Consider the following 26,162-nt stretch of genomic DNA (forward strand, 5'->3'; position numbering starts at 1 on the left):
TAACACAAACACACACTTCTATGTATATATCTGCCCAACTGAGAATAACACTCTATGTATCTGATGAAGTAGACTCCAGCCCACAAAAGTTTGTTTGACAATAAATCGTTCTTTGGTTGCTTCCATAGTATGGCTCTTTAATGCTTTCCACAAGCCTCTGGAAGCCGAATTGAAACGGAGGGTTCCACACAAGCGCTTAATACAATAGTGGTCACAATCCAGCCATGCCTTTCCCTGTGGCTAGAACCTTCCTTGGTTCACCCACAAGTTTGATTCAGCATCCCTGCAACAATAATCAGAAGTTCTATCCTCGTAGGTATAGCCCGTTTTATTGCTTCCAGATGAACACGGCTGGCGGATTTGTGATCAACATCTGCTCACTTGCCCCTTGAATAGTGTCCAGGTTTTGCCCTTTAAATTGGTAATTTTCTCTTCCTGCAATTGAGGGTGGGGAGAGACTTTCCTGGTTTCCCCAAATTCTTTTATTTCCGTTGCTTATAACGAAATAGTATGATTGCTATTTATAAACGGACAAACAATGAGGAAACTGCCCTCTGTGGCAGCAGAAACTGACATTTTTGCACTAATGTCAGTTTCAGCTGCTGACAGCTCAGTCAGCAGAGGAGAGTTTTCCAAACTGTGTGTCACGACACGTTAATGTGCTGGCTGCAGCGTGTAGGTGTGTCACGAGAATGCTCCTCCCGGGGCTGGAAAGGGGTTAGTTTAACCTCCGGTTTGCTAGTAAAACTGAATTACTGTGTCGCGAAATGATGCATGTCTAAAAAGCGTGTCACAGTGGTGCTGTGGGTTAAACCACAGAGCCTAGGACTTGCCGATCAGAAGGCCGGCAGGTTCAAATCCCCGCGATGGGGTGAGCTCCCGTTGCTCGGTCCCTGCTCCTGCCAACCTAGCAGTTCGAAAGCACGTCAAAGTGCAAGCAGATAAATAGGTACCCCTCCGGCAGGAAGGTAAACAGTGTTTCTGTGCGCTGCTCTGGTTCGCCAGAAGCGGCTTAGTCATGCTGGCCATATGACCCGGAAGCTGTACGCCGGCTCTCTCAGCCAATAAAGCGAGATGAGTGCCGCAACCCCAGAGTCGGTCACGACTGGACCTAATGGTCAGGGGTCCCTTTACCTAACAAGAAAAGTTTGGAAAGCTCTGCAGTAGAGCATGAGACTCTTAATCTCAGGGTTGTGGGTTCAAACCCCATCTTGGGCAAAGAAATCCTGCACTGCAGGGGGTTGGACTAGATGATCCATAGTCCCTTCCAACTTTGCAATTATATGATTTTATGAATAAAAGCCCTAATTTCCCCAGCAGTGCTCACCTGGAACCAGCTGTGTTTGTCAAGAAGGAGAAACAGGCTGAATCAAGAAGTGTTCATTAGCCATAATAGTGCTGTCCTTTCCACACTAGACGGCTGGTGTCGCAATTTTGTTTTATTATGTACAAAACAACTGTTAAGTAATCGTGAAGCGGGGGTGGCTGGGCGGGACGCGGGAGGACAACTCCGGACTGCAACAAAAAATACTGGACTGCAACAGCTTGACAATATTGTCTGGATGCTCTGTAAAAAGTGAGTTAACAAAGGACAATCATTTCAGAGAAAAGGGCTGGTGTGGAAGCAACTGAACAGCCACAGTGCTCTTGGCTGTTTTTGTTGCAACAAGCACAACTACTCCTTGGGGATTTGTTCTATATTCAAAACACATTTACTGTAATGGTAATATGCATACCCAGTGGCGTAGTGTAGGGGGTGCAGGGGGGGCCGGCCGCACTGGGCGCAACATCTGGGGGTTAGGGTTAGGGGGTGCAAATCCACAGGTTAGGGGGTGCAAATCCATGGGTTAGGGGGCGCAAATTACTTGCCTTGCCCCGGGTGCTGACAACCCACGCTACGCCACTGTGCATACCCCAATTATAAAGTAAGATGGACATTTCTGCCCTCTTATTTTTTAAGACTCCTTTCCTCACCATATAATTTGCTATCATGCTGATCAAATTTGTTGAACTTATCCCCTTCCTAAATGCATTTCCTAGTATTTTTGTGTGCATTTCTTGGGAAGAAAGCAGGGAGCTTGCCTGTTCCTCAACTCCACGTGTGTTCCATTAATATGGAGGCAGTGTCCTTCCACCCCAAAGGCCGTGAGATGAGCTCTGGCTGCATTTCACACAGTGACAATGCTATACAAATGATAAAATAGTAATAAGCATCCATAAAAAGAACTCCACTCAGGTATGTGCAAGCGTAGAGGCAACTAGAGCCTTTCAGGGTAACACTGGTGCAGAGAGCAAGTAATAATTTAATCCAGGTTAACAGCTACAGCACCTGATCCGTACATAAACAAGCTCTGCCAGAAAAGGCCCTCTCCTCTATGAGAAACCAAGTTGAGATGCGGCCTTCATATCCACACAGCAAGACAAACGGCTCTGATCTAAGTGTGTGTAATTAGCACTCATTATAATCACACTAGCCCTTAACAGGTATCAAGGGTCAGTTAAGCAAGGGGCTTTTTAATCCATCGCATTTCAATGGTATCTGCTCTGCTGAACAGGTTGGCATGGAAACCGCTCGGGATGATAACCGATTTCCATTCCATTAGCTAGGCAAGGAGTAGGCTGCTCCCCCAAAGCACTTCTCTATGGCCTGTAGATTCTTAATAGATTCCTAAGCAAACTGATGACAGTGTTCTTTTTCTTTCCGTTCAAAGAGAGGGTTCTAGTCCACATGATCCTAGGGGAAAATAAAGGTTTGGGTGAGAGAGAGAACGGTTCTGCTTAACAAAAAGCAGTTTTTATTATGTTCTTTATTAAGTGGAATACATCCGCTATCTATAATCTGTGGTTTTTTTAAAAAAAATCCACACTGAAATCTGGTACCTCGGCTGCGTCCAATTGGTTTTCTTCCCTCCTTTCCTCTGGACCATCATGGACTGCTACAGTTAAAGGCAGGATGCCAGGCAATGTGGAGTTTTGCCCAGAACAAAATTTCCCTTGTTAAGCATGTACACAGCTGAAGCAGCTACACACTGATTCCTTTGCATGTATGCTCACAACAAACTGATCATGGCTTGCCTGGCAGCTTCTGACTGTTTTTGAAGCCAGGCGCTATTCTCCTATTTTTAGATGCTGCTGTCTGTATGTCACAGGGAGCTCACCTGTGTTTGATGGCATGACCTACAGAGATGGGGGGCTGAGTTAACCGAAACACCTTAAGGGACCACGCGATCAATTCCACAAGGCTGATCTTGTTTTCATATACCACTTGCATCTCTGTGTCTTCTAACATGACATTCCCAGTTCTAGAAGTGTTCTCCCCTACTTCAATCTGTTTGGCTCCCCTGCGTCAGTCCCTTTTCAGGATCAAGTAGTATGCACTCGTTATGCTAAACAAACAAATAAATTGCAAGGCAAGAAAAGTGAATTCTGCAACCCATATAAATTAAGCAACGTTATCATATTTACATGGTATTTGCACAATTTATTCCGGGTTGCTAATCAAGAGTAGATGTCTGTGCAAAGGACAGAGGCCCCACTCCAAACTAATGGAAATCTTACTCCAGAGCTTTCCAAACTTTTCATGTTGGTTTCACACTTTTTAGATATGCATCATTCCGCGACTAGCAAACCAGAGGGGAAACTAACCCCTTTCCAGCACCGGAAGGATCGCAGGGAGCATTCGCATGACACTACTCCACAATGCAGCCGACACACTAAAGTGTCGCAACACACAGTTTTGGAAAGCTCTGTTTTACTCAAGTTTACTCAAGAAATTTCAGCAGCCACGACCATACTTTCTTTGCTGCCTGAATTTTTTAATTAAAAATAAATAACCAAGGTGGGATTCTCAGGAAGCTGAATTCCATGCCCTCCATCACTTTCTGCAGGTTTATTTGTTTTGTTTTTGTGGAATGAGAGCATATTCCCAATCCTCTCCATACTCACTCTTTCCAGAGTCCTTCCAGAGTGTGTCTAATGGACTTACAGTATTTGCTCCTTTGGTATCTCTTGAAGGATACTTTATGCCACAATGTTCTGAAATAAAGTGACACTCATGCGTAAGGTTTCCCTGTCCACTAGCATTTCCCCCCCTCTCCAGATGTTACACACGAGCTTTTCTTCCCTTACGTCCGTTCTGAGGAGCTGTATCCAATCACCACCCATCCATCATTTACCCTTCACAAATCACTTAAGGTTTAAAAGGTGATGAATAGCTGCTTGAAGGCTGACATTCTAACCACAGTTTTCCAGAACATATGCAGAAAGAAAGAAACTATTTATAGGAAGGATTCACATTATCTCTCAAGTCTCTCAACACCATCCCTGCTAGAAAGCTGCTGTATCATGGTGACTCAGAAACTGAACCATGAACCAAAACGTTCCCGATTCAAATCTCACCGCTGCCATGAACATATCTGATTGTCATAGACCAGCCACTCTCTCTTAGCTGCAATGCTCTATCCCAATATACAATATCCTCCAGATATTGCTAGCTTACAACTACCATCATTCCTAGCCAAAATAGCTGGGGCTGATGGCATGGGATAACCAGCCTCATAAAACCAACATGCTTAATTCTAATTAATGCATGAAGGGGTTAATGCCATAGAGTAAGCTGCCCTGCCAGGCTTAGCTAGGTCACTCCCAGTTTAACTACGCACTCTGTGGAAAATTTCTTCGTCTGTCCTGAATCTTTCAACATTCATATTCACAGACTGCCCTGGGTTCTAGTACAAGAGAGAGGGGGGAACACTTCTTATTCGTTTTCTCCAAGCCATATATAACCTTATACACACAGTTATCACGGGCCATTATTACTAGCACTTCTTTCAAATAAAAAGCCCCAGATGTTGTAACCTTCCGAAACAGTAGAGTTGCTGCAGCCCTTTGATTATTTGGGTTGCCTTTTTCTGAAGCTTTTCCAGCTCCACGATATCCTTTTTTGAGGCATAGAGACCAGAACTACCCAAAGTATTCCAAGAATGGTCTCACCATGGATTTGTATAATGGCACTGTGATATTGGCAGTTTTAATTTCAATCCCTTTCCTAATGACCCCTAACATTGAATTCACCTTTGTCACAGCTGCTGCACGTTGGCTCAATATCTTCATCAAGCTTTCTACTCTGACGTTCCCGGTCAGTCACTGCCAGTTCAGAAATTAGCATTTTTGCCCCAATATATCACTGCACTCTTGTTTACACTGAATTGCATTTGTCATTTTACTGCCCATTCAACCAGTTTGGAGAGATCCTTTCGGAACTCCTCACATGGTATTAACCATCTTTGTTCAAGATGATACTAAAAGCAAACTTTGCTACTTCATTGTTTATCTGTGACTCCAGGTAATTTATGAACAAGTTAAAAAGCACAGATTCCAGTACGGTCCTTGGGAGACTCTACTTTCTGCATTCCTCAATTGGGAGAACTGTCCATTTATTGCTAGGGCTCTCCAGATGTCCTTTTTATTGTAGGTTATTATTTGTGCTCATGATAGTATATGGGTGATTATAAATTTTCAGCCTTTTTCCAGTCAGTCCATGTCCCATTATGTCCTGCTAAATTCCTATAACTTTTAATATCACAAATGTTCTGAGGGGGTGGGGAGGTTGTCCCGCTTTTGTTGCACTATAGAGCATATATCATACTCCAGACAGCAATAATATGATAGCATCGGGGAAGCGCCGTGGAACAACTAATGAAGTAGAATGATGGGTGGAGAGTCAAGTATAAATCTACCAGAAGCACACAATTATTGATACATATTATAATGATTGCATCAATGGCATTTTGTAGAATGTACTCTTTAAAAAGCACCTTGCCGACAAAGGTCCGTATAGTAAAAGCTATGGTTTTCCCAGTAGTGATGTATGGAAGTGAGAGCTGGACCATAAAGAAGGCTGATCGCCAAAGAATTGATGCTTTTGAATTATGGTGCTGGAAGAGACTCTTGAGAGTCCCATGGACTGCAAGAAGATCAAACCTATCCATTCTGAAGGAAATCAGCCCTGACTGCTCACTGGAAGGACAGATCCTGAAGCTGAGGCTCCAATACTTTGGCCACCTCATGAGAAGAGAAGACTCCCTGGAAAAGACCCTGATGTTGGGAAAGATTGAGGGCACAAGGAGAAGGGGACGACAGAGGACGAGATGGTTGGACAGTGTTCTTGAAGCTACCAACATGAGTTTGACCAAACTGCGGGAGGCAGTGGAAGACAGGAGTGCCTGGTGTGCTCTGGTCCATGGGGTCACGAAGAGTCGGACACGACTAAACGACTAAACAACAACAACTCTTAAAAAACCGAACCCCCACTCTAGAGGGGCCCCCACTCTCTGCTTCCTGTTCCTTAACCAGTCCCTATCTACAGTATAAGGCGATCTGTCCCATGACTGCTACGTTTATAAGTTCTTTAGTGAGGATTTTATTCAAAGGTTGTTGAAAGTCTAAGTCACCTCTATCTATATGCTTGTTGGCATTCTCAAAGCCTTCCACTACATTAGTGAGTCAGGACTTACCCTTCCAAAAGCCATGCTGGTTCTGCTTCAGAAAAACTTGTTCTTCTACAGGGACGCTAATTCTATTTTAATAATGCTTTCCACCAGTTTTCCTGGAACAGACATTAAGCTCACCAGTCTGTAATTTCCCAGATACACCCCCAAAAGAGTGCCACATTGGTTAATTTCCAGCCCTTGTGTATGGAGGCTGAGCAGGGACAAGTTTCATACTTTGTTAGAAGATCAGCAATTTCACATTTGAGTTTGTTACGAACTCTTGGGTGAATGCCATCTGGAGCCAGGGATCTGAGAGTTTTTAATTTGTCTGTAAGGTATAGAACTTTGACTGCATATATACCATACTGAGGCTCCAATACTTTGGCCACCTGATGAGAAGAGAAGACTCCCTGGAAAAGACCCTGATGTTGGGAAAGATGGAGGGCACAAGGAGAAGGGGACGACAGAGGACGAGATGGTTGGATGGTGTTCTCGAAGCTACCAGCATGAGTTTGACCAAACTGCGGGAGGCAGTGGAAGACAGAAGTGCCTGGCGTTCTCTGGTCCATGGGGTCACGAAGAGTCGGACTCGACTAAACAACTAAACAACAACAACATACCATACTTTTAAAGCACACACACACACACCCAAGAATCCTGAGAACTGTAGTTTGTTAAAGGTGCTAGGAATTGTAGCTCTGTCCGGAGTAAAGCACAGTTCCCAGGAATCTTGGGGTGGAAGGAGGGAATGTTTTTTAAATATATAGAGTGTATGCAACCTTAGTCTCTTGCCACCACTATTTCCCTTGGTTCCTCAGACTATCTTCCTGAGAAACTTAGGTCAGGAACAGGGATTGTCCCTATATCTTCCAATATAAAGATAGATGCAAATCATTTATTTAGCTGTTCTGCAATCTCATTTTCCTCCTAGTGCACTTTCTATTCATTGGTGTCCAAAGGTCCAATCACCTCCCTGGATGGTATTTAAATAATATTTTGCTGGTGGTTTTAATGTTTTTACTCACGTGCTCCTCAGTTTCCTCGTGTGTGTGCATCTCTTATTGTCTGCTTGCACAAAATAATTGTGAAAAAGCCACTCCTCCTATCCACCTCTTCCCCATAGCCCCCTCTTCACTTTCTATCAAGGTCTACCATCCCCTTCATTTTCTACAGCCTGAGAAAAAGTGACAAGAAGAGAGCAGGGCTTGAGCAGATCACCAGATTGTATATTGCACATGACTTCCAATCTGGGCATATAAAACAGCTCAGTCTTTGAGGCTGAATGAAAAATGACAGCTTTGTACTTTACCCATAAGTCTCCGCTGCTCAGGGTTAGCCAATGGCTATGGCAATTTCTATCTTTAAAGATCTCTCCAAATATCCACTTGGATTGTGCACTGAGGTGGAGGGGGGGGGGGGATAAAAGCCCAGATTGTTCTACTTCACCCTGATCAACATGGGCCTACCATGTGTTAGCAAGGTAGACAAACTGGAAACACATTTTCATCTGAACATCTGGCACTGCAAATATCTTTATCCTATCAACTATTCCAGAAGGTGAACTGGGGAGGGGCAGAAACTGAGCCCCTGAGGAAGTCAGAATTTGGGTCTATTCCTTCAGCACTTTCCTTAAGGCAGGTCTGCTACTCTTTGGCCCACAAAATCCTCACGCTGGCACAGCATGAATAAAATATACTCACTTCATAAACTGGTAGGACTATTTAATCCTACTGTGAACATAAATGCCCTTGTTAATGGATGAACAATTTGTAAAAATAAGAAAACGGTAACACTCAATAGCCTCTGATGACCCAAATATACCTGAGGAAACTTAACTCTGGGGAATGACAGCAATAAACCCTATCTGAAATTAAACTATTCAAAGCTAGGAGTTCTGTTTTTCTAACCTGGTTGTGCAAGCCATTTAGGGATGGCCATGTTCTATTGCAGCTTTCGTTACTGTTAATGCTATCAATGCGTCCAAGGAGCTTACAAGCTAAATTATATGTTATATTCATAAAATATAACACGTTATTCCCTATGGGTAAACAGAAACCAAAAACTAATCATGGATATGAAGTACTGTATGTAGGTAAAGGCAATGATATCTACTGAAGATTTTGAAGCACAACGGTGGAGGTCTAAGAACATGTTAGAGGTTACAGAATCATAGATGTGGTAGGGACCCCAAGGATCATCTAGTCCAACCCCCTACAATGCAGGAATGTCCAATGTCCTGACAGTGCATTGTCCCATACTTTTGCTAGCCAATCCTCTTGGGAAGGAGTTTATTCGGACTTGTGTGGCTGCTGCCAATCTCCATCACTTGTATGCTCATGTGTATGCCCTGTTATGTTTTGTGGATGAAACATATGACATCATCACATCGGTAAACTCATATCCCTTACATCCAGGGGTAGATACACTAATAAATAATAATAATAATAATTTTTTATTTATACCCCACTCTTCCCAGTTCAAACACCAGGCTCAGGGCGGCTAACAACAAATTTAAAACACTTAATTGTAAAAGCAGCATAAAATATAGTATAAAAACATGGATAACAATAAAGTTCAAAGTTCAGAAATCAATTTAGGGGAAATCCATCTAATAAGCATTAGATAATCACCAGGGCTAGCTGGCTGAATTAGTCCTACTTGGGCCAGCGAGGAGGCCAGGTGAGAATTAGCTGTGGGGGTCTCAGAGCGGGTAATCTTCATAAAAGGGGAGGGGGAGGGAAGAGAAGGGAAATAAAAGACCAGGCTGAATTCAAATTAAAGGCCAGGCGGAATAGCTCTGTCTTACAGGCCCAACGGAAGGAGGTTAAATCCTGAAGGGCATTCCACCAAGTCGGAGCCATTACTGAAAAGGTCCTGGCCCTGGTGGAGGATAGTCTGACTTCCTTAGGGCCCAGGACCTCTAAGCTATGGTTATTCATGGACCTTAAGGTCCTCTGCGGGGCATACCAGGAGAGGCAGTCCCGTAAATACGAGGGCCCTAAGCCACAAGCCACACAGTACTGTCACATTACACATTCATTTAACATTACCAAGCATGCATGCGTGTGTGTGTGTGTGAGAGAGAGAGAGAGAGAGAGAGAGAGAGAGAAGAGAGAGAGAGAGAGAGAGAGAGAGAGAGAGAGAGAGAGAGAAGCTACACATTCCCTTCTGACATTAACCTAAACACTTACAATTTTTTTTACAAATGTCGTAATATGTTAAATGCAATACAAAACACACTCATTCTCCAGACGTCGTCATGTTATCCTACTGACAATTCAGATAGAAAGATGCTTGCTTGATAGGACAGGACACGTTGAGATTCTGCGAAAGTGAACACTGGCAAAGTACCAGTAGTCCTTCTGGTCATGCAGGAGGAGGACAAGGGGCGCGGTGGTGGGCCTGAGTTTTCGCTCAAGCTTGTGCACATGGTGCTAAACCACGGTTTAATGTTGCATGTGAATGCAGCAATATTATAGGAAAGGGTGAAATCTCCTGAGTCAGGGTTCTCTGATTACAAGGTATTAATGGACAAACGATACGATACGATAACTTTATTGTCATTGTCCCCAAACAGAGAATGGTGATCTGCCAGGTCCTGTTTGTGACTACCCAAGTGACAGTGGGTCACCGCAGAGACAGAGAACAGAACCCGATGGATCTCAGTTTGACTCAGCAATGCAATTCTTACATTTCTCAGCACACACAAAAACCAAAAGAATCACACCCCTATGACACAAAGAAGACCGGCATCACCTAAAGATTTCACACACATCACCGACTTCAATTTGAATCCCTGATCCTCCCACTCACCCACCCCAAAGTCCCTCCAATGCATAGATATTCATTTTCCCTCCAGAGATTCTGTGCTAGTCAGCTGCACCACACAGATATTTGAGGATAAATCTGCTTGCAGTTGAATGGATCAGCTGCTTCCCACGGCGTTTGCCCATCTCCAAGTTTCAGAGGCTGTTCACTTGCTTGTCAGGCATGCAGCACAGTCTGATGGCATCTGAGACTGTTAGCATGCTAAATACAGTTCTAAACTGCTGTAGCATTTTAAAAGAAACAATGGGCTCCAAAAATTCCTTTTCACGTGGAATCTTTTCCTACATTACACAAGCCCTAGCAAAGTGCTTGCTATAAAGTGAATACCACCATTCAGTGCTTTTTTTTCCTGAGGGGGCGAGGGGGATGCAACCCCCCCCCCCAAATTTTGTGAATCTAAGTTTGGCCTCATTGAAGGGCAGTATTTCAATATGAATAAGAAAATTAGACTACCCCTAAACTTTTTTTTTAGGGGGGAAAAAGCACTGCCACCATTCTAGAATTTTGGACCCTAAATTTTTAAGCTAAAGTGGGGACGCTTCTCAACTCCTTGCTGATCCTAATTTGGGAGCAGAGATGGAATACTAAAAGAAGGGTTAAACATATTGAGGATTGATTTAAAATACTGCAATAGGTTGGTTTCATTTTTGTCTTAATTTAATTTTTGTTACTGCTTTAAATTGCCAATTGTTTCATACATTGAAATTAAAAACAACCACAACAGTAATTATACCTTCACATACAGAAGCATTTATAATATACTGAAATGGATATAATATTGTTTGCGGCCCACTGGCCATCTTTTCCCTCCAGGGAAGGGGGAGAAGCAGATGCCCACAATTCCACTTGCCATTATGCCGCACAGAACCCTCTGGCAAGAAGAAGCCCCAGCAGCAGCCCATCTTTGCACTGCAGTTTAGAAAAGAGAAGAAGAAACTCCACACAGGCAGTGTCTTATTTTGTGCAGAGATTTGCAAAAGATTAAGAAAGAGTAGAAGAAGCACCTGCAGTTTCTAAACTTCGCTGCACCTCCATGCAAACTGGACATCCTCAAGTTCTTTGATAAGCGCAGGGGACATGGGGCAGGGAGAGAGTCCTACTATATCTGACAGTGGGATTGGGAGGAAGGTAGAGCTTCCTCGAACTCAGAACTTTCCAAACTGTGTGTCACGACACATTAATGTGTCTGCTGCGGTGTGCAAGTGTGTTGTGCGAATGCTCCCCGCACTCCTCCCGGGGCTGGAAAGGGGTTAGTTCAACCTCCAGCTTGCTAGTAAAATTGAATCACCGTGTCGCGAAATGATGCACATCTAAAAAGTGTGTCACCAACGTGAAAAGTTTGGAAAGCTCTGCTCTAACTTGTGCAGCAGCTGGGAGAAGGTTAGAAAAAAGCAAGAGTCTGGCTGGAGTGCACCAGGTTGGATAAAGATGGTTTAGATACCCCAGTGTCAGGATGTGTCTCACTACCTTTGAACTTAACTGGTATCAGGATACTGAATCAATGAAAAACTGAGAGGAATTAAATGCAGCCCCAATGAATTATAATCTGCAAAAATGTCACTGGACAGTCAGTCATCTGTTTGGCAGCTTGTATGGGATGAGCATGAATGCCTGGTTCTAAAAATGGACCAGGCTATAATTTGCTGTTGGTTTATGTAGCTGAGTTAAACTCCTTTACATCCAGACTCTTAATGCATATTTAACTTACTTAATGTATTTCACCTCATGTTTTATTTATCATCATGGAAATTAGATGACTGCTACCAATGATGAAAAAGGAAAACAAAAAGTTCAAAGTTGGTGAATAGAACTAAATATTCATTTTTCCTCCTAATGCTTTGGGCACTACACAATTCTCACTTTTGATCCTCTAAACATTGGGAGAAGCAGCAGTCAGGAAAATTGTTTCTGTGTATATAGATCTACTCCCAAACAAAAAGGAAGAAGATAGAAAAAGCAAGAGTAGCTCACTGTGTTAGAGCATGGTGCTGATAACATTAAGGTTGCAGGTTCAAGCCCCATACGGGACAGCTGCATATTGCAGGGGGTTGGACTAGATGATCCTTGGGGTCCCTCCAACTCTACAATTCTATGATTCTATTATCTTTCTTACCTGCTCTAAACTCAGGAACAAACAAGAGAAGCCCCTTCCTTTACCTTGAATGGCCACAAGGACAAATAGGCGCTTGACTTGTAAGCCCAACTGATTATCTGGAGACCCCTGGAAAGAAGAGGTGTTGTTTTCTCTTCTAGAAGGGATGGGAACTTGTGTGCTGTTCTTGATAGCATTTCAATCTCATACTGTTGTACTGATCCCCATAGATAGCTTTGGCACCAAGGGCATTGCATTTTAGTTTATTTTTAAGGATATAGTCACATTGGGGCGCTATATGCAAACAACCAAAACAGCAGCAGCAGCAGCAGTAACAACAACAGCAGGCACCCCCAAACTCAGCCCTCCAGATGTTTTGGGACTACAACTCTCATCAGCCCTAGCTAACAGGACCAGTGGTCAGGGATGATGGGAACTGTAGTCCCAAAACATTTGGAGGGCCAAATTTGGGGATGCCTGAACAACAGCAACAAATATGTCGAAAAAGGAAAGATCCATGCATGCCGAAAAGGATTACAGATGTTGGCTACACACACACCGTATGTTTAAAGCACATTCCCCCCCGCAAGCCCCCAAATCCTGGGAACCACAGTCTACCCTCCACCGAGCTACAATTCCCAGCACCCTTAACAAACTACAGCTCCCAGGACTATTGGGGGGCGTGCTTTAAATATAAAGCATGCTTTACGCCTGGCATGCTTTCAGGCTTCTGATGACAGATGAAAAGGGATCTCCTTTTGGCAATTTTTCATGGATCCCTCCGAAGGAGAGTGGGAGTGTTCATGAGGTCAGTTGCCCTGGAAGAGCACAAATATCCCAAACACTGAGGCAACCAGTAGCACGGGTTCTGTTTTATGGTGCCAAGCTGCAGCTTAAAAAGCTGTTGTGGCACAGCGTTGCAAGACAAAGAGTACTGGCCTACCTCCCTTGGCAGCAGGATCAGGCAGCACTACAACTTTGTTTGCCATCAGTGGTTTGGTGCTCTGATGCCTACGTGATTTCTGATTGGCTGGGATGACTCAAACAGGGATGACATGGAGGGGGGTGTGTGACAGTGATGCAATGGCTCAGATACCGGGGGGGGGGGGGGGGGGAGAAGAAAGAACTGGGAGATTTGAGAGGATGTTCAATGGCAAACATTTGACATACCCCCAGAATTGGATTTCGAACTTTCTGATTGAGCCAAATGCAGTCCAGTCATCTCGTGAGCAATGACTGTTTCACTATGAAAAGGTCCAAATCTCAAAACACCCAAAATAAATAAAGGGAGAGGCCAGCTAGCTGCCTTGATTTCGGAAGCTGATTTAGAAATGGGAGTTTCTGCTCACGTTGCCTTAAGTCAGAATTCTCCAGCTTCCCCTCCCACCACGCCATGTGTATATAAGAAAACGCCAGCAAAGGTTGGGGGGCAGGAAGGGAGCAGATAACAATATTTTTTTTGCCTAGGGAAGTAACATGGTCTGAACTAGCCCTGGCTTGATATGAGGCTTTTTGGGGGGGGGGGGGACATCGTAATTTATTCTTGTCACCACCAGAGAATTTCCCAACACTATCCTGTCCCCTGGAACAACGGTAGCCCACCTTGGAGGAAAAGGTAACTTTCACCAACGGCTTTTGTTTGACCATCTCCAATCCATCGCTCTGCTCACAAAAAAACTGCCATAGTCCCATTTTTTGCACTCCCCCCCCCTGGAAAAAAAACCCTTTATCTAGCTGAACCTGTCAGCTGGCATTATCATCAGGGATGTGCTCAACCATCACAGGCAAATGAGCCCCCCCAGCCTCCCTTGCAGCCCAGCTGTACCCTTTGCTGTTTGTGCCAAAAACTCTCCCTTTGCCACAATGCAAAACGAAATTGCTTGCCACCCCTCCCCCCCCCCCGCACTAAAATAAGAGCAGGAAATCAGCAAATAATTTTCAAAATCATGTGCTGATAATTTCCTGCTCTTATTTTGGTGCAGAGGAGGAGGAGGAGACTGAGCAGGGAGGAGAGGGCTAAGCAGAGCAAAGCCAATGCAAGAATTGCTTTCCTCCTCCGAAGTTAAGGCAAATGGAATTATTTGGCACGTTCAGATCTTAGTTCTGTTCTGGGCTTCGGCTATCACAGAAAGGACACTATCCCCAAACAAAGAAAATTTAAAAAGGGAAAGGAATGCAGGCAACTCTCAAATTATGGGGGAGTTAACGTTCCAGGGATCACACGTAAAGTCAAAATTGTGTATGGTCAAAAAACATGGAGTTCAATGGCGGATTGCTGAAGTCTTTTTTTACCTGGACACCTGTCCCCAGCTTTTGATTTTTTAATAATTATTTAATTGCCAAGCACATATAGCTGGATGTGCGCAAGTTAAATACACCTAAGTTGTGAGTTACCTGTACAGGGGTCCGCAAACTTTTTCAGCAGAGGGCCAGTCCACTGATCCTCAGACCTAGTGGGGGGCCTGACTATATTTTGAAAAATAATAATGAATTCCTATGCCCCGCAAATAACCCAGAGATGCATTTTAAATAAAAGCACACATTCTACTCATGTAAAAACACGCTGATTCCCAGACCGTCCGCGGGCTGGATTGAGAAGGCGATTGGGCCAGATCCAGCCCCCGGGCCTTAGTTTGCCTACCCATGGTATAGATAAGGATGCCAAACCAAGTGGGGAAATGGCATTTAGTCCTTGGAAGGACTAAGCTGAGTCAAGCAAGCTGCAATCCTCACCACACTCTGGCAAAAACACAGAGAACTGGGGACACAGAGCTGCTGCCAACTCTCACCCCCCCCCCAGTAACGTCTAGCCAAAGATGCATGTGCGACATGACACCGTCTCACTCAGAGCTCCCCTGACCCCTGGCAGCACCAGCCAATGAAGCTGAGCAAGGGCAGGGAAAGCTCTGAGCACAATATCACATCGCATTAGGCACTGTCTCTTAATAGATGTTACTGGGTGGTGCAGGTCAGAGATACAGCTTGGTGGAAACGGCATGTCCCTATAATGACGTCTGGCTTGCATTGAAAGTAGACATTACAGAAATCATGTGACTAACCAAGAGTGGCAGCCCCATGGCTCCTCCTCCTCTCTCACCCCCCACCCAGCATTCACTAAAAATGTGACATTCCCTGCTTTCACAAGTGACAGTCAATAAAGCGCTGAGGAGGCAAGGGAGCCTGCAATGCGATGGTGTCATATTTTGGTTCGCCACACTTTGTGGGGACTGAATTCAGAGGTTGTGAGGAGCTGCAGGGCTGCTGCTTTCAGTTGTGGCTGTATGATTTCCATAGCATCTCATTTAACCTGGGAGAGGTGGGAAAGAGTTATCTAGAGATAACCCGCTTCTGAATAAATAACGGGTCTGATTAATTCAGCACCAGTTTTTTTAAAAAAAGCAGATGGTCAAATGCAAAATAAAGGTTGTTCAGGCCTTGTAAAGCATCGCTGCAATAGACGGCAGTGTAGACAAGCCCTAAGGAGAACATCCTTCCTGCCCCCCAAATGTTACACTGCGGACTTGATCAGATGCAAACTGACAGGGCCCAAGGCAAGGCTGATTGGGGAGCTCAAGCTGAGGTGGCTGTGGATGTTTGCTGACTTTTTGGGGCCACGGACTTAGGAGGGCAGACTGAGGAGCAATGGGAAGAGATATGACAAAATCATGAACACAAGCTGAAATTCTGGCACCTTGCACCTCAGCAACACCAGTACCAACAAGTCACATAAAGGCCATTTATGAATTAAAGAACTGTAATCCATAATCAGGCTGGATCAGAAATTGGGCTGGCCCAATATCATAGTGCAATTTGCAGGTGCCTAAACATCAGAAAGAGAGGGGTTTTTTTATATTATCTGAAAACTTTAATCCTCATGGATACTGCCCTAATGTAAACAAGTTCTATACAGCAAAGATCCCCTACAACTTTAATTAGAAACTTTCTCCTTGTGACTTCTGTTTTTGCTGTTTTCTAATCAGTGCAGACTAGTATTACTGATCAAGTGTCCTTAAATCACCCTGTAAATTGCCAGTTCCTGTTCCCTGGGAGCAGAAAGATTTTTATTATTGGGTTCCTTTTTTATATAAAAAAATGGCCTGATTTATCAACAAAATAAAATAAATAGAAAAGAACAAGGAAAACAGCAAAAGAAAATAAATGGAAAAGAACAACTCAGTAATTAAAATCCATTCCCTGCAGAGAACATAAATTGACTAATTACGTGGTAAACAGTAATTAGTTAGGTGGGATGTGCTAAACAGGAAGCAATTAGATGCAGCAGAAATTATTCCATCTAGAGAAGGAATCTTCTAATTAAAGACACAATAATCACGAAACAACTCTATTTCTAATCTGCACTGGCCAGGCTGGTGCTGCAACCAGGAAGGAAAACCTGGAACACAATGGGTTTCTAATTATGTTTAATGAATTCTCCCTAAAATGTGGGGAAGATGGTAACTACAGACTAAAAGGCAAGCATGGAAGCATCCCCCCAAAATAGAAGTAGCTTCAAGCACTATGTCTTCGTTTACAAAAAATGAGAGCCTTTCTTCCCATTCAGTCTAAATTTCTACTGCCACATAATGTGGCAATAACCCATTCTATCAGCACTATAGTGTAGAGAAAGTAGCCTGAGAAGTATTGCTATAAAGAACATGCTTCCCCCCTCAACCGCCCCCTCCACCAAATCCTGAGTTAGAAATGGGGGGAGAAAGCGAGCTATGCACAACCCACAAGTTCTGCACCTAGCCTCAGATACCCTAAAAAAAGGCTTCCTGTGATCCCTTTAGTAGCAGCCATATCAAAGTGCTTAAAGCAGAGATGCTGGTGAGCAAGTCTGGCTGTGCTGTGTATGGCTCTGCTGCCCCCTCCAGAATTCACACGGATACTAGAAAACTGGGAAACTGCAAGGCAAGCTTCCAACAATGCAGCTTCTCTACTGCAACTGATTCCCAAATTATGCTGCAGTCCAGATTTTTTCGGACTACAATTCCCATCATCCCTGACCACTAGTCCTGTTAGCTAAGGATCATGGGAGTTGTAGGGCAAAACATCTGGAGGGCCAAAGGCTACCTATGCCTGAGGTAGATCATGCCAGAGGCTGCCAGTCCAGAGAGCTGAGATGGGGAACTGTTGTTGTTTGTTATTCTATACCATGCTTCAATTAATCAAACATCAAAAAGACAAACATTCATACCATAGAAACAAACATAACGCCCACCCACCCCGCGTTTAAAAAGCTGTGGATTGTTTGATTAGCCAAAGGCCTGGGAGAAGAGGAATGTTTTGTCTGGTGTTTAAAGATACGAGTCTCCCTTTGGAGAACATCCCACAGGCAGGAAGCCACTGCAGAAAAGGCTCTGCTCTCATGTTGCCACCTTCCAGACGTCTCACAGAGGAGGCATGAGGAAGGGCCTCGGATGATGACTTAAGGGTCCATGTCAGTTCATATGAGGAGAAACAGTCCTTGAGGTATTGCGGTCCTGAGCAGTTTAAGGCTTTATAGGTCAAAACCAGTGCTTTGAATTGGGCCCAGAAATTAATTAGCAGCCAGTGCACTCGGGCCAGGATTGGCATCACATGCGCCAACCGTATTGTCCCAGTGAGCAATCTGGCCACTGAATTCAGCACCAGTTGAAGTTTGCAAACTTTTCAGACAAAGAGTAGGTAGGTTCAACTAAGTCTAGCCCAAAGACTCTAAGTTCTGACTGGAATACCCTTTAAAAAATGCCCAACGTTAAGAAAATGGGGTTCATTGAGCTCTATATTGGGAAAAAGTAGATGTGCCAAAAGTGATGGGTTGACAAGTCAAAAGTGATGGGTTGGACATTAAATCTACTAAATCACTGGATGAAAAACAGGGAAGAGAGGAGGAAAAGGTGTTAAAATCTATCGTTTGGCACGCTAATAAAATTCAGTTCTAGAAGCAATGAATTAGAATGAATGGTTAAGGAACACATGGCGTGTTCACGGTGAACTAAATAAATAGAGAGGTTGTTTATTTATTAATATAAACAGTGCCAGCTCCAAGTTCTAGAGGGCTGTTGGGAAAGAGGCCCTCAATGGGACCACCTCTTTGAGTAGCCCCTCATTAATGCCCCCATTGCCCATTCAGCTGCCCAGTGGAAGAGAGCAGGGGAAGTGAAGGATAATGCTCTGCCTCTCCATTCTTGTTACTTATTGCAGGCACAAAGAGGGCCAGTGAACAGCACATAGGAAAAGCAGCAGAGCCCGGAGGCCAGGATGTGTGTGAACAGGAGTCGCCCTGCAGAGATGTGGGCCTCAGCAGGTACCCAATGGTGCCTACCTCGGATGCTAGCCCTGTATGTAAAAGGAAGAATATAGTAATTGGATATGAATGATTTAATATGTTTTGGGTTGCAATTCTGTAACTGCTGAACATAAATCTAAATATGGGGTTGTTGCTGTTTGAAAGAGAAAGAAAGCGAGGATTATTTAAGGAAGGGGGAAAGATGGCAGGGAATATGCAAACATACGAAATTTAAACAGTGCTCAGGTACAGCAGTGAGTGAAATGGGACCGCCACCGAGTCGACTGCAACAGCAGTCCTATAAGCTCGAAGCAACACTGACCCACTTACTAAATTCCTCCCACCCCAGGCTGAAAGCAGCCTGGTGATACTCACTGCTTACAAGTTACCCAGGTGAATAAACAGCAAATCGTATTCATTCCCTCCAACTCACAGCAGAATGTGTAGCATTTTTATGAGCTGCTTTTGACGCCCCTGTTGAAAAAGATGCCAGCCAGGCAAAAGCAAGCAAACACGCTACCCCCAAGCTCAGCTTTGCCTTTTCTAAATTCATGCTCAGAGAAGTTGGCAAAGATGAGTAGCAATGCGGCTGGTGGTGACATTTTTAAACCAACCCCAGAAACCAAACGAGGGTGGTGATGCGGTAGTGATCACAACAGCATTTGGAGCATGTTTCTGGCCCCTGCTTTTCCCTCTTTCTCTTTATAATTTGATTTCTCCGTGAACTGGCTCCATGCAACCACATGTTCCATTCAAAGGGGCATAATGCACAGTTCACTCCACGTGTCTCCTCAGAAGTAAGTCTAATGGGATTTGCAGCAGCCTTAGGATGTCTAGGACTAAAGTGAACCATAGATTGTATGCAACAGAGAGAAACCAAAACCCAGCACTCCATCATCAGAAAGCAATTCTTAAGACAGCTTTTGTGTTTCCCATGTGTGCAATTTGAATGTAAAACCTACACTGGTTAGAATATACACAGTGGCGTAGCGTGGGGGGTGCAGGGGGGGCCGGCCGCACTGGGTGCAACATCTGGGGGTTAGGGTTAGGGGGCGCAAATCCACAGGTTAGGGGGTGCAAATTACTTGCCTTGCCCCGGGTGCTGACAACCCACGCTACGCCACTGCTGGTTAGAATATACATTTGATTTCAAAACAATTCTCTTTTGCTTTCTACGTGGCATTTCCTTAGGCTCAGTGCAGATGCAAGGCTGCCTGACTTTCTAACTATGATTAGGTCAGGAGCAGTCCACCGGCTAGCAAAAACTCTTCCCTTGCTCAGGAGCATTCTATTCTTCTTGTTCATTTTCCCAAGCCAATCATAGTTAGCATTATTTCTGAACCAATGTTAGCAGTCATGACTAGAAATAGCTTGCAAACTGAAGTCTGAGTTAAGCTATGTTTACCAAAAAAAATAAAGATGAAGGCACAAAAGTAACTATGGTTTGCAACAAAAAGGAAAGGAAGGTGGAAATTTTCATAGGAGAAGGATGCGGAAGCCACACAGTTAGATTAGGCAGTATTTGGTTTACAGAAGAAGTTAACGTCATCTCTTAGCACACTCATTCTATACTTATTTCTTCAAATTGGACAGTCATATATATCCCATATTCAGGGGAGTCGAATTGATTGTTTTTTGAAAAGTTGACAAGTCATCAGCTCTTTAACCAATTTATCTGTCACATTCAAATACAGTTTGCAATATTACCAATATTTCAAAACAGGTGCCCTCCTAAGATATCAAAGTTAATACAAAGTGTGAGATAATTTAAAATTTAATGAACAAAAATGACTAATGAGAAAGAAAGGCCATCATTTTAAAATTATGTTTCTCCTAATGATGCTTGAAAGCCAAAGTAGGCTCAAAAATATTTGCCATTTTCATCACTGATTAATCTACTAATGACTTAACAAAAAGACAGGTTTCTCTCCCGAGCAGCAAACAATCTAAATTTTTGCATGAGGAAGTAAAAGAGGGACGGGAGGCAGACTGAGGTGAGTGCAAAGAGGGGAAATAATATAAATCTACTTTGGGGGAACTTCCAAATGGCCTGTTTATTGAGCATTAATCCTAATTTCTTAGGGTATTTAATGAACGTTCCAATTTGTTTGCGGGGAGGTTAGCTGACTATCACGCTAAAATCAAGTGTTATCCCACACTCTCCAGGGCATTTTCTCTTTGCTTTTCTTATTATGAAAAGTCTGACTTTTAGGGAAAGCAAGTTTGTTTCACAAGACCTCCCAAATCAGTTATAATTTTGCAACCTGAATTTGCAGGTATGTTACTGGAAGTTACCCCAAATTAGCAGAAGGGTCCTCAGTTTCAGGCAGAGGATGAGAACATAATGGGTTAAGCCAGTGGAAAAGGTGACTTTTGAGATGGGAAATGAAAAGGAAATGGTACCACATCGGTATTCTGGGAGGGTGTTCCAGAAATAAGGGTGGCGCCGGCCCATCCATGAGGCAAGGCGAAGCGACCGCCTCAGGCGGCAGGGTCCACCCAGGGCAGGAGATCCTGATGTTGATCTTTCTTTCCCTGCTCCCTTGTTCCTGATATAGAACTTCCCTGACCCCTTTTTCCTTGGCAGAGGAGAGACGCCATTTTGAGGCCTAGCCCAGGCCGGTCCTGCCTAAGGCGCACCAAGACAATAAGAGATATTTGGGCAGCAGAGGGTGATAACTACTGTCATATAGGTCGAGGGAGACACCTGTTATCATACAGATTGCCCCTCACAGGGGTTGCCCTTCAGGAAATAGTGCAGTTGTGGCAGTGTTTTCAATGACAATCACATTTCAGACTCTCTATCACACTTCCCGGAGGATGCGTGTATAGACTGGGGTGGGTGCCTTAGGTAAAGGTAAAAAGGTAAAGGACCCCTGGACAGTTAAGTCCAGTCAAAGGTGACTAAGGGGTTGCAGCGCTCATCTCACTTTCAGGCCAAGGGAGCTGGCGTTTGTCCATAGACAGCTTTCCAGGTCATGTGGCCAGCATGACTAAACCGCTTCTGGTGCACAGACGACTGTGACGAGTGCCAGAGCACATGGAAACGCCTTTTACCTTCCCGCCACAGTGGTACCTATTTATCTACTTGCACTGGCGTGCTTTCGAACTGCTAGGTTAGCTTGAGCTGGGACAGAGCAACGGGAGCTCACTCCGTCACGGGGAATCGAACCGCCGACCTTCCGATCGGCAAGCCCAAGAGGCTCAGTGGTTTAGACCACAGCGCCACCCGCGTCCCAAGGTGGTGCCTTACCTTGGCGTGGCAGCACTTTGCCTTTGTTGAGCTGCTTGAGGCGCTTCTGGTGAGACTTGCCATTGTAATGGATCTGGGCCTGTACTGCTGAATTGAGCTGGATATTGCACACCTCACAGAGCGTGAACGACGGGTGCTTCTTCTCCCTTTTTGTGCGCTGCTCTGGTGCGCACCCTATACCAGAGCTCTCCGTGAGGGTCCCAAAGATGCTGCTCCTCCCTGGGGAGTGGGGTGGGCTCAGGGGCCGCTTCATCCCTGTGGGGACGGGAAGGAGAAAAAGAATTAAAATAGGTACTGGAATCTGCCTGATGAGACACACTCAGTGGATTTGGGGAGCAAAAGTCACCATAACAGCTTCAGTCTTCCCCATCCATCTGTGCTGGTGATCTAGCTACAAAACCAACAAGCAGTACATAGAAGCGTCCTCTAGATGGAGTTCACTGCCTTCGCTTTTGCCTACAATACAGCTTAATTCAGCTGAAATAACGGCTAGGCAGAACTGCATGCATTACAGCATCTTTATTTCACTGGTCTCGACCTCAGCGCTCCCTCTTTGCTACATGGTGGAACTTCCAGGCAGCCTTTACAGGTCTATTTTTCTCTGGAGGGGAAATCACTGGAGACATCAGATCATCTAACTTTGCAACGACCTGTTCCTCGGCAACTCCAAATGTTGTCTAAAGCCCGAATTTACACAGTGTCATTCCAGGGTTAAGTGAGTTTGAAACAGAGCCGCTTTGGGTTCCTGGATGTGTTCAAAGGGCAATTGAGAGGTTTTAGCGATGCACGCGGAAAGAGAAAGTTACTCCTTTTTCATTCCACAGTATGTGACAATACAAAACAATTGCAAGGCGATTATCTCCAGAAGGGAGTTCAGGCTTGCCTATAGGAATAGCAAATCAGCAAAGGAATGTGGCTGAAACACCCTGAAGCGCACAGGAAGCTTCATGTTGAGAGCCAGTGAAGCATAATGGTAACAAACAGGACCTGAGCACCGGTTCTAATCCCACCACTGCCCCTCCCATTTGAAAAAAGAAGACAAGAGTTGCCCGCCTTACAAGAGTGCTCTAAAAATTACTGCAATTATGCAAACAGCCTTAAAAAGCCTTTAAATGTACCATATAAACGCTAAGTATTCTTTGTATTGTGCCTTCAATGGATCATGACTGAATATAGAAGGCAGGAATGATCATAGGACTCACCCTTTTTATTCTTGTTGTTAAACACTTTTCATATTTTTATGTTTTATTTCATATTTATTTGGTGGTATTTCATACTTTACATTGTAAAATATTCTGTAAGTTCCCTTTGAGACGTAGAAAGTGAGGAACAAATATAAGATTTAAGTGGTTTCCAAACTACCCCCCCAACCTGAAAACCGCTATTTGCGGACCGTGTAACTATTTTTCTGCCTGTTGTAGAAATTCTAACGTTCTGTGCTAGATGCTGTATGAGTTTTAATCATATTTTTATTGCTTCGTTTATTTCTTATATATTGTATTCATTGTATTAAAATTTGCATCCCATAAGACAATAAAATACAAGAAATAAAAGAAGAAATAAAAATACAATCAACAGTTATTGCGAAGGATGTCTTCAAACACAAATCCACAGGTAGGCAATGGACCAGCTGAATGAAGCTTGAGGGCCACTGGTGGCCCACAAACCAGTTTGGGAACCCCTGTAATAAACAATAAATATTTAAAAATAATACTGATCTTTTCCCTGATTCCTCTTCAAACTAAAGTCTGTTCCGTACATTATACAGCAGCAAGCCCAGCACTAGCACTGAGCAAATAATCAACTGGGTGGAACTGGCTGATTTTGTTTAGTGGAATTTTGTTGGAAAGCAGAATTCAATCATGCCACTCTGCCACACAGCATCTGATTATTGAAACCAGTTTGGGATTAGAGGGTGGGATGCTGGCTACATGACCCAGAAAGCTGTCTGTGGACAAACGCCGGCTCCCTCAGCCTGAAAGTAAGATGAATGCCGCAACCTCATCGTCGCCTTTGACTGGACTTAACCATCAAGGGGTCCTTTACCTTTTTTTAGCTTAAGGAGACTCAACTTTTTTTGAAGATCTCCTCCCAAAAGCTCAACAACATTTTGTCTCTCCCCCCAACAAAAATCCTGTACCTCCCATGTACCTCCCATGCCCATTACTGAAGATCTGCCTACACACCATACATTTAAAGCAGGGGTCAGCAAACTTTTTCAGCAGGGGGCCGGTCCACTGTCCCTCAGACCTTGTGGCGGGCCGGACTATATTTTTTGGGGGAAATGAACGGATTCCTATGTCCCACAAATAATGCAGAGATGCATTTTAAATAAAAGCACACATTCTACTCATGTAAAAACACCAGGCAGGCCCCACAAATAACGCAGAGATGCATTTTAAATAAAAGCACACGTTCTACTCATGTAAAAACACTCTGATTCCTGGACCGTCCACAAGCTGGATTTAGAAGGCGATTGGGCCTTAGTTTGCCTACCCATGATTTAAAGCAATGCCCTCCCGTCAAAGAATCCTAAGCACAGAGTTACAATTCCCAGCACACTTAAACCACAGTTCCCAGGATTCTTTGAGGGAGATGTCTTTAAAATGTTCTTTACATGTATTGCTGGGATCACGGAGTGCAGGCTCCCACAAATACGACAACTCCAGCTGAACCTCACACCCTGGGAGCATGCAGACTGCCCCAAAATAGGAATGCTGATCCACGACCTTCTCACAGAATGTCCTATAACATCCGCACCACGGGGTGCCACAAGCTGAGAGCAGGTGCGCAGCAGAACATCATGTGGGATGCTGACAGCCTGGAACATGTGCAGAGGAGGGCAACCAAGATGATGAAGGGTCTGGAAACCAAGCCTTATGAGGAACAGTTGAGGGAGTTGGGAATGTTTAGCCTGGATAAGAGGAGACTGAGAGGAGATATGATAGCCACCTTCAAATATCTTAAGGGCTGTCACATGGAAGAGGAAGCAAGTTTGCATTCTCGTGCTCCGCAGGGTAGGATCCGAACCAATGGCTTCAAGTTACAAGAAAGGGGATTCTAACTAAACATCAGGAAGAACTTTCTGGCTGTAAGAGCTGTTTACAGTGGAACGGACTCCCTTGGAAAGTAGTGAACTTTCCTTCATTGAAGGTTTTTATGCAGAGGTTGGATGGTCTTCTGTTATACATGCTTTAGCTGAGATCCCTGCATTGCAAGAGTTTGGCCTAGATGACCCGCAGGGTCACTTCCAACTCTACAATTCTACAATTATATGAAGTGTTGGAAATGTAATGAGAAGGGTTCTTTTTATCATATGTGGTAGTCTTGTAGTATGGTTAAAGCTTACTGGGAAATGATATATAATGAATTGAAAAATATGTTTAAAATAATGTTTGTAAAAAAACCTAGAAGCCTTCCTTTTGGGAATTATAGGGACAGAACTACCCCAACTGTATAGAAATTTCTTCACTACAGCGGCAAGAATGTTACTTGCCCAAAAATGGAAAGAAGAAGTCCCAGCGAAAGAAGAATGGATGCAAAAACTTATGGAATATGAAATGGCAAAACTTACTGGAAGAATAAGAAATCAAAGAAATCAAGATAACAAACTTTTTATAAAATAATGGAAATGGCTTATTGAATATTTACAAACCAATTGTAAACAGATAAGAGCATTGGCAGGATTACTGCAGTAACCTGCAGTTTTATAAGAGTATATATTTAAAGTAGATGAATAAAGGAGTAAATTAAGTTGATTCGGAATAACGAGAAAATATTTTTTATAAAATTTAAGGAACAGCAGAAAGAGGGGGTAGGAAGTCGAGTTTCAAAATGTTAAAATGATTGTATTGAAATGTATAAAACTGAATCAATAATAATAATAATAATAATAATAATAATAAAATTATATGAAGAGGATGCGGCAATGATGTTTTTGAGATCTCTGAGATGAGATGGCGCAAGAGTTTAAAGCAAGCAAATAGCATGATTGATGTCTATGAGACTTTATGACACTAGTGAAATTTGTGGGGGAAAGTAATGTGGGAATAGATTCAGCACTGGCTAAAACTGCGCTGAACAGGTTAAATCTGTATACGGGCTCCAAGACTCAAGGTACACCAGCGAGCTCTTGCACCCTGCCAAAGTCTCACACGACCTCTGACCCAGATGTGCTATGGTGTGCAACTGAGTTTCCGGTGGCTATATTTCATTAACTGCTTTCCC

At 43.8% G+C, this 26,162-nt stretch overlaps 1 protein-coding gene and 1 long non-coding RNA gene across 10 annotated transcripts in view; one reads left to right on the plus strand and one right to left on the minus strand.

Annotated features, from left to right (window-relative positions):
• The window catches only part of ZNF385C (zinc finger protein 385C), a 167,082-nt gene that overhangs the window by 80,135 nt on the left and 60,785 nt on the right, over positions 1-26,162 (minus strand). For 8 of the 9 annotated variants that reach the window (XM_083709465.1, XM_083709458.1, XM_083709463.1 and 5 more), the window contains exon 2: positions 21,936-22,190. In XM_083709465.1, the coding sequence (XP_083565591.1) occupies positions 21,936-22,188 (253 nt within the window). In that variant the 5' untranslated portion in view covers positions 22,189-22,190. Of the gene's footprint in view, positions 1-21,935; positions 22,191-22,473; positions 23,133-26,162 lie in introns of those variants that run through there. The other variant, XM_083709464.1, reaches the window with a different exon arrangement.
• LOC310830332 lies at positions 13,832-25,663 on the plus strand. Its single transcript, XR_014557593.1, has 3 exons — positions 13,832-14,026; positions 18,598-18,755; positions 25,371-25,663. It is a non-coding gene; the product is annotated as an uncharacterized lncRNA (long non-coding RNA).

The sequence above is a fragment of the Podarcis gaigeae genome (genome assembly GCF_964106915.1).
Source record: "Podarcis gaigeae genome assembly, chromosome: 13".
NCBI classification, from domain to species: Eukaryota; Metazoa; Chordata; class Lepidosauria; order Squamata; family Lacertidae; genus Podarcis; species Podarcis gaigeae.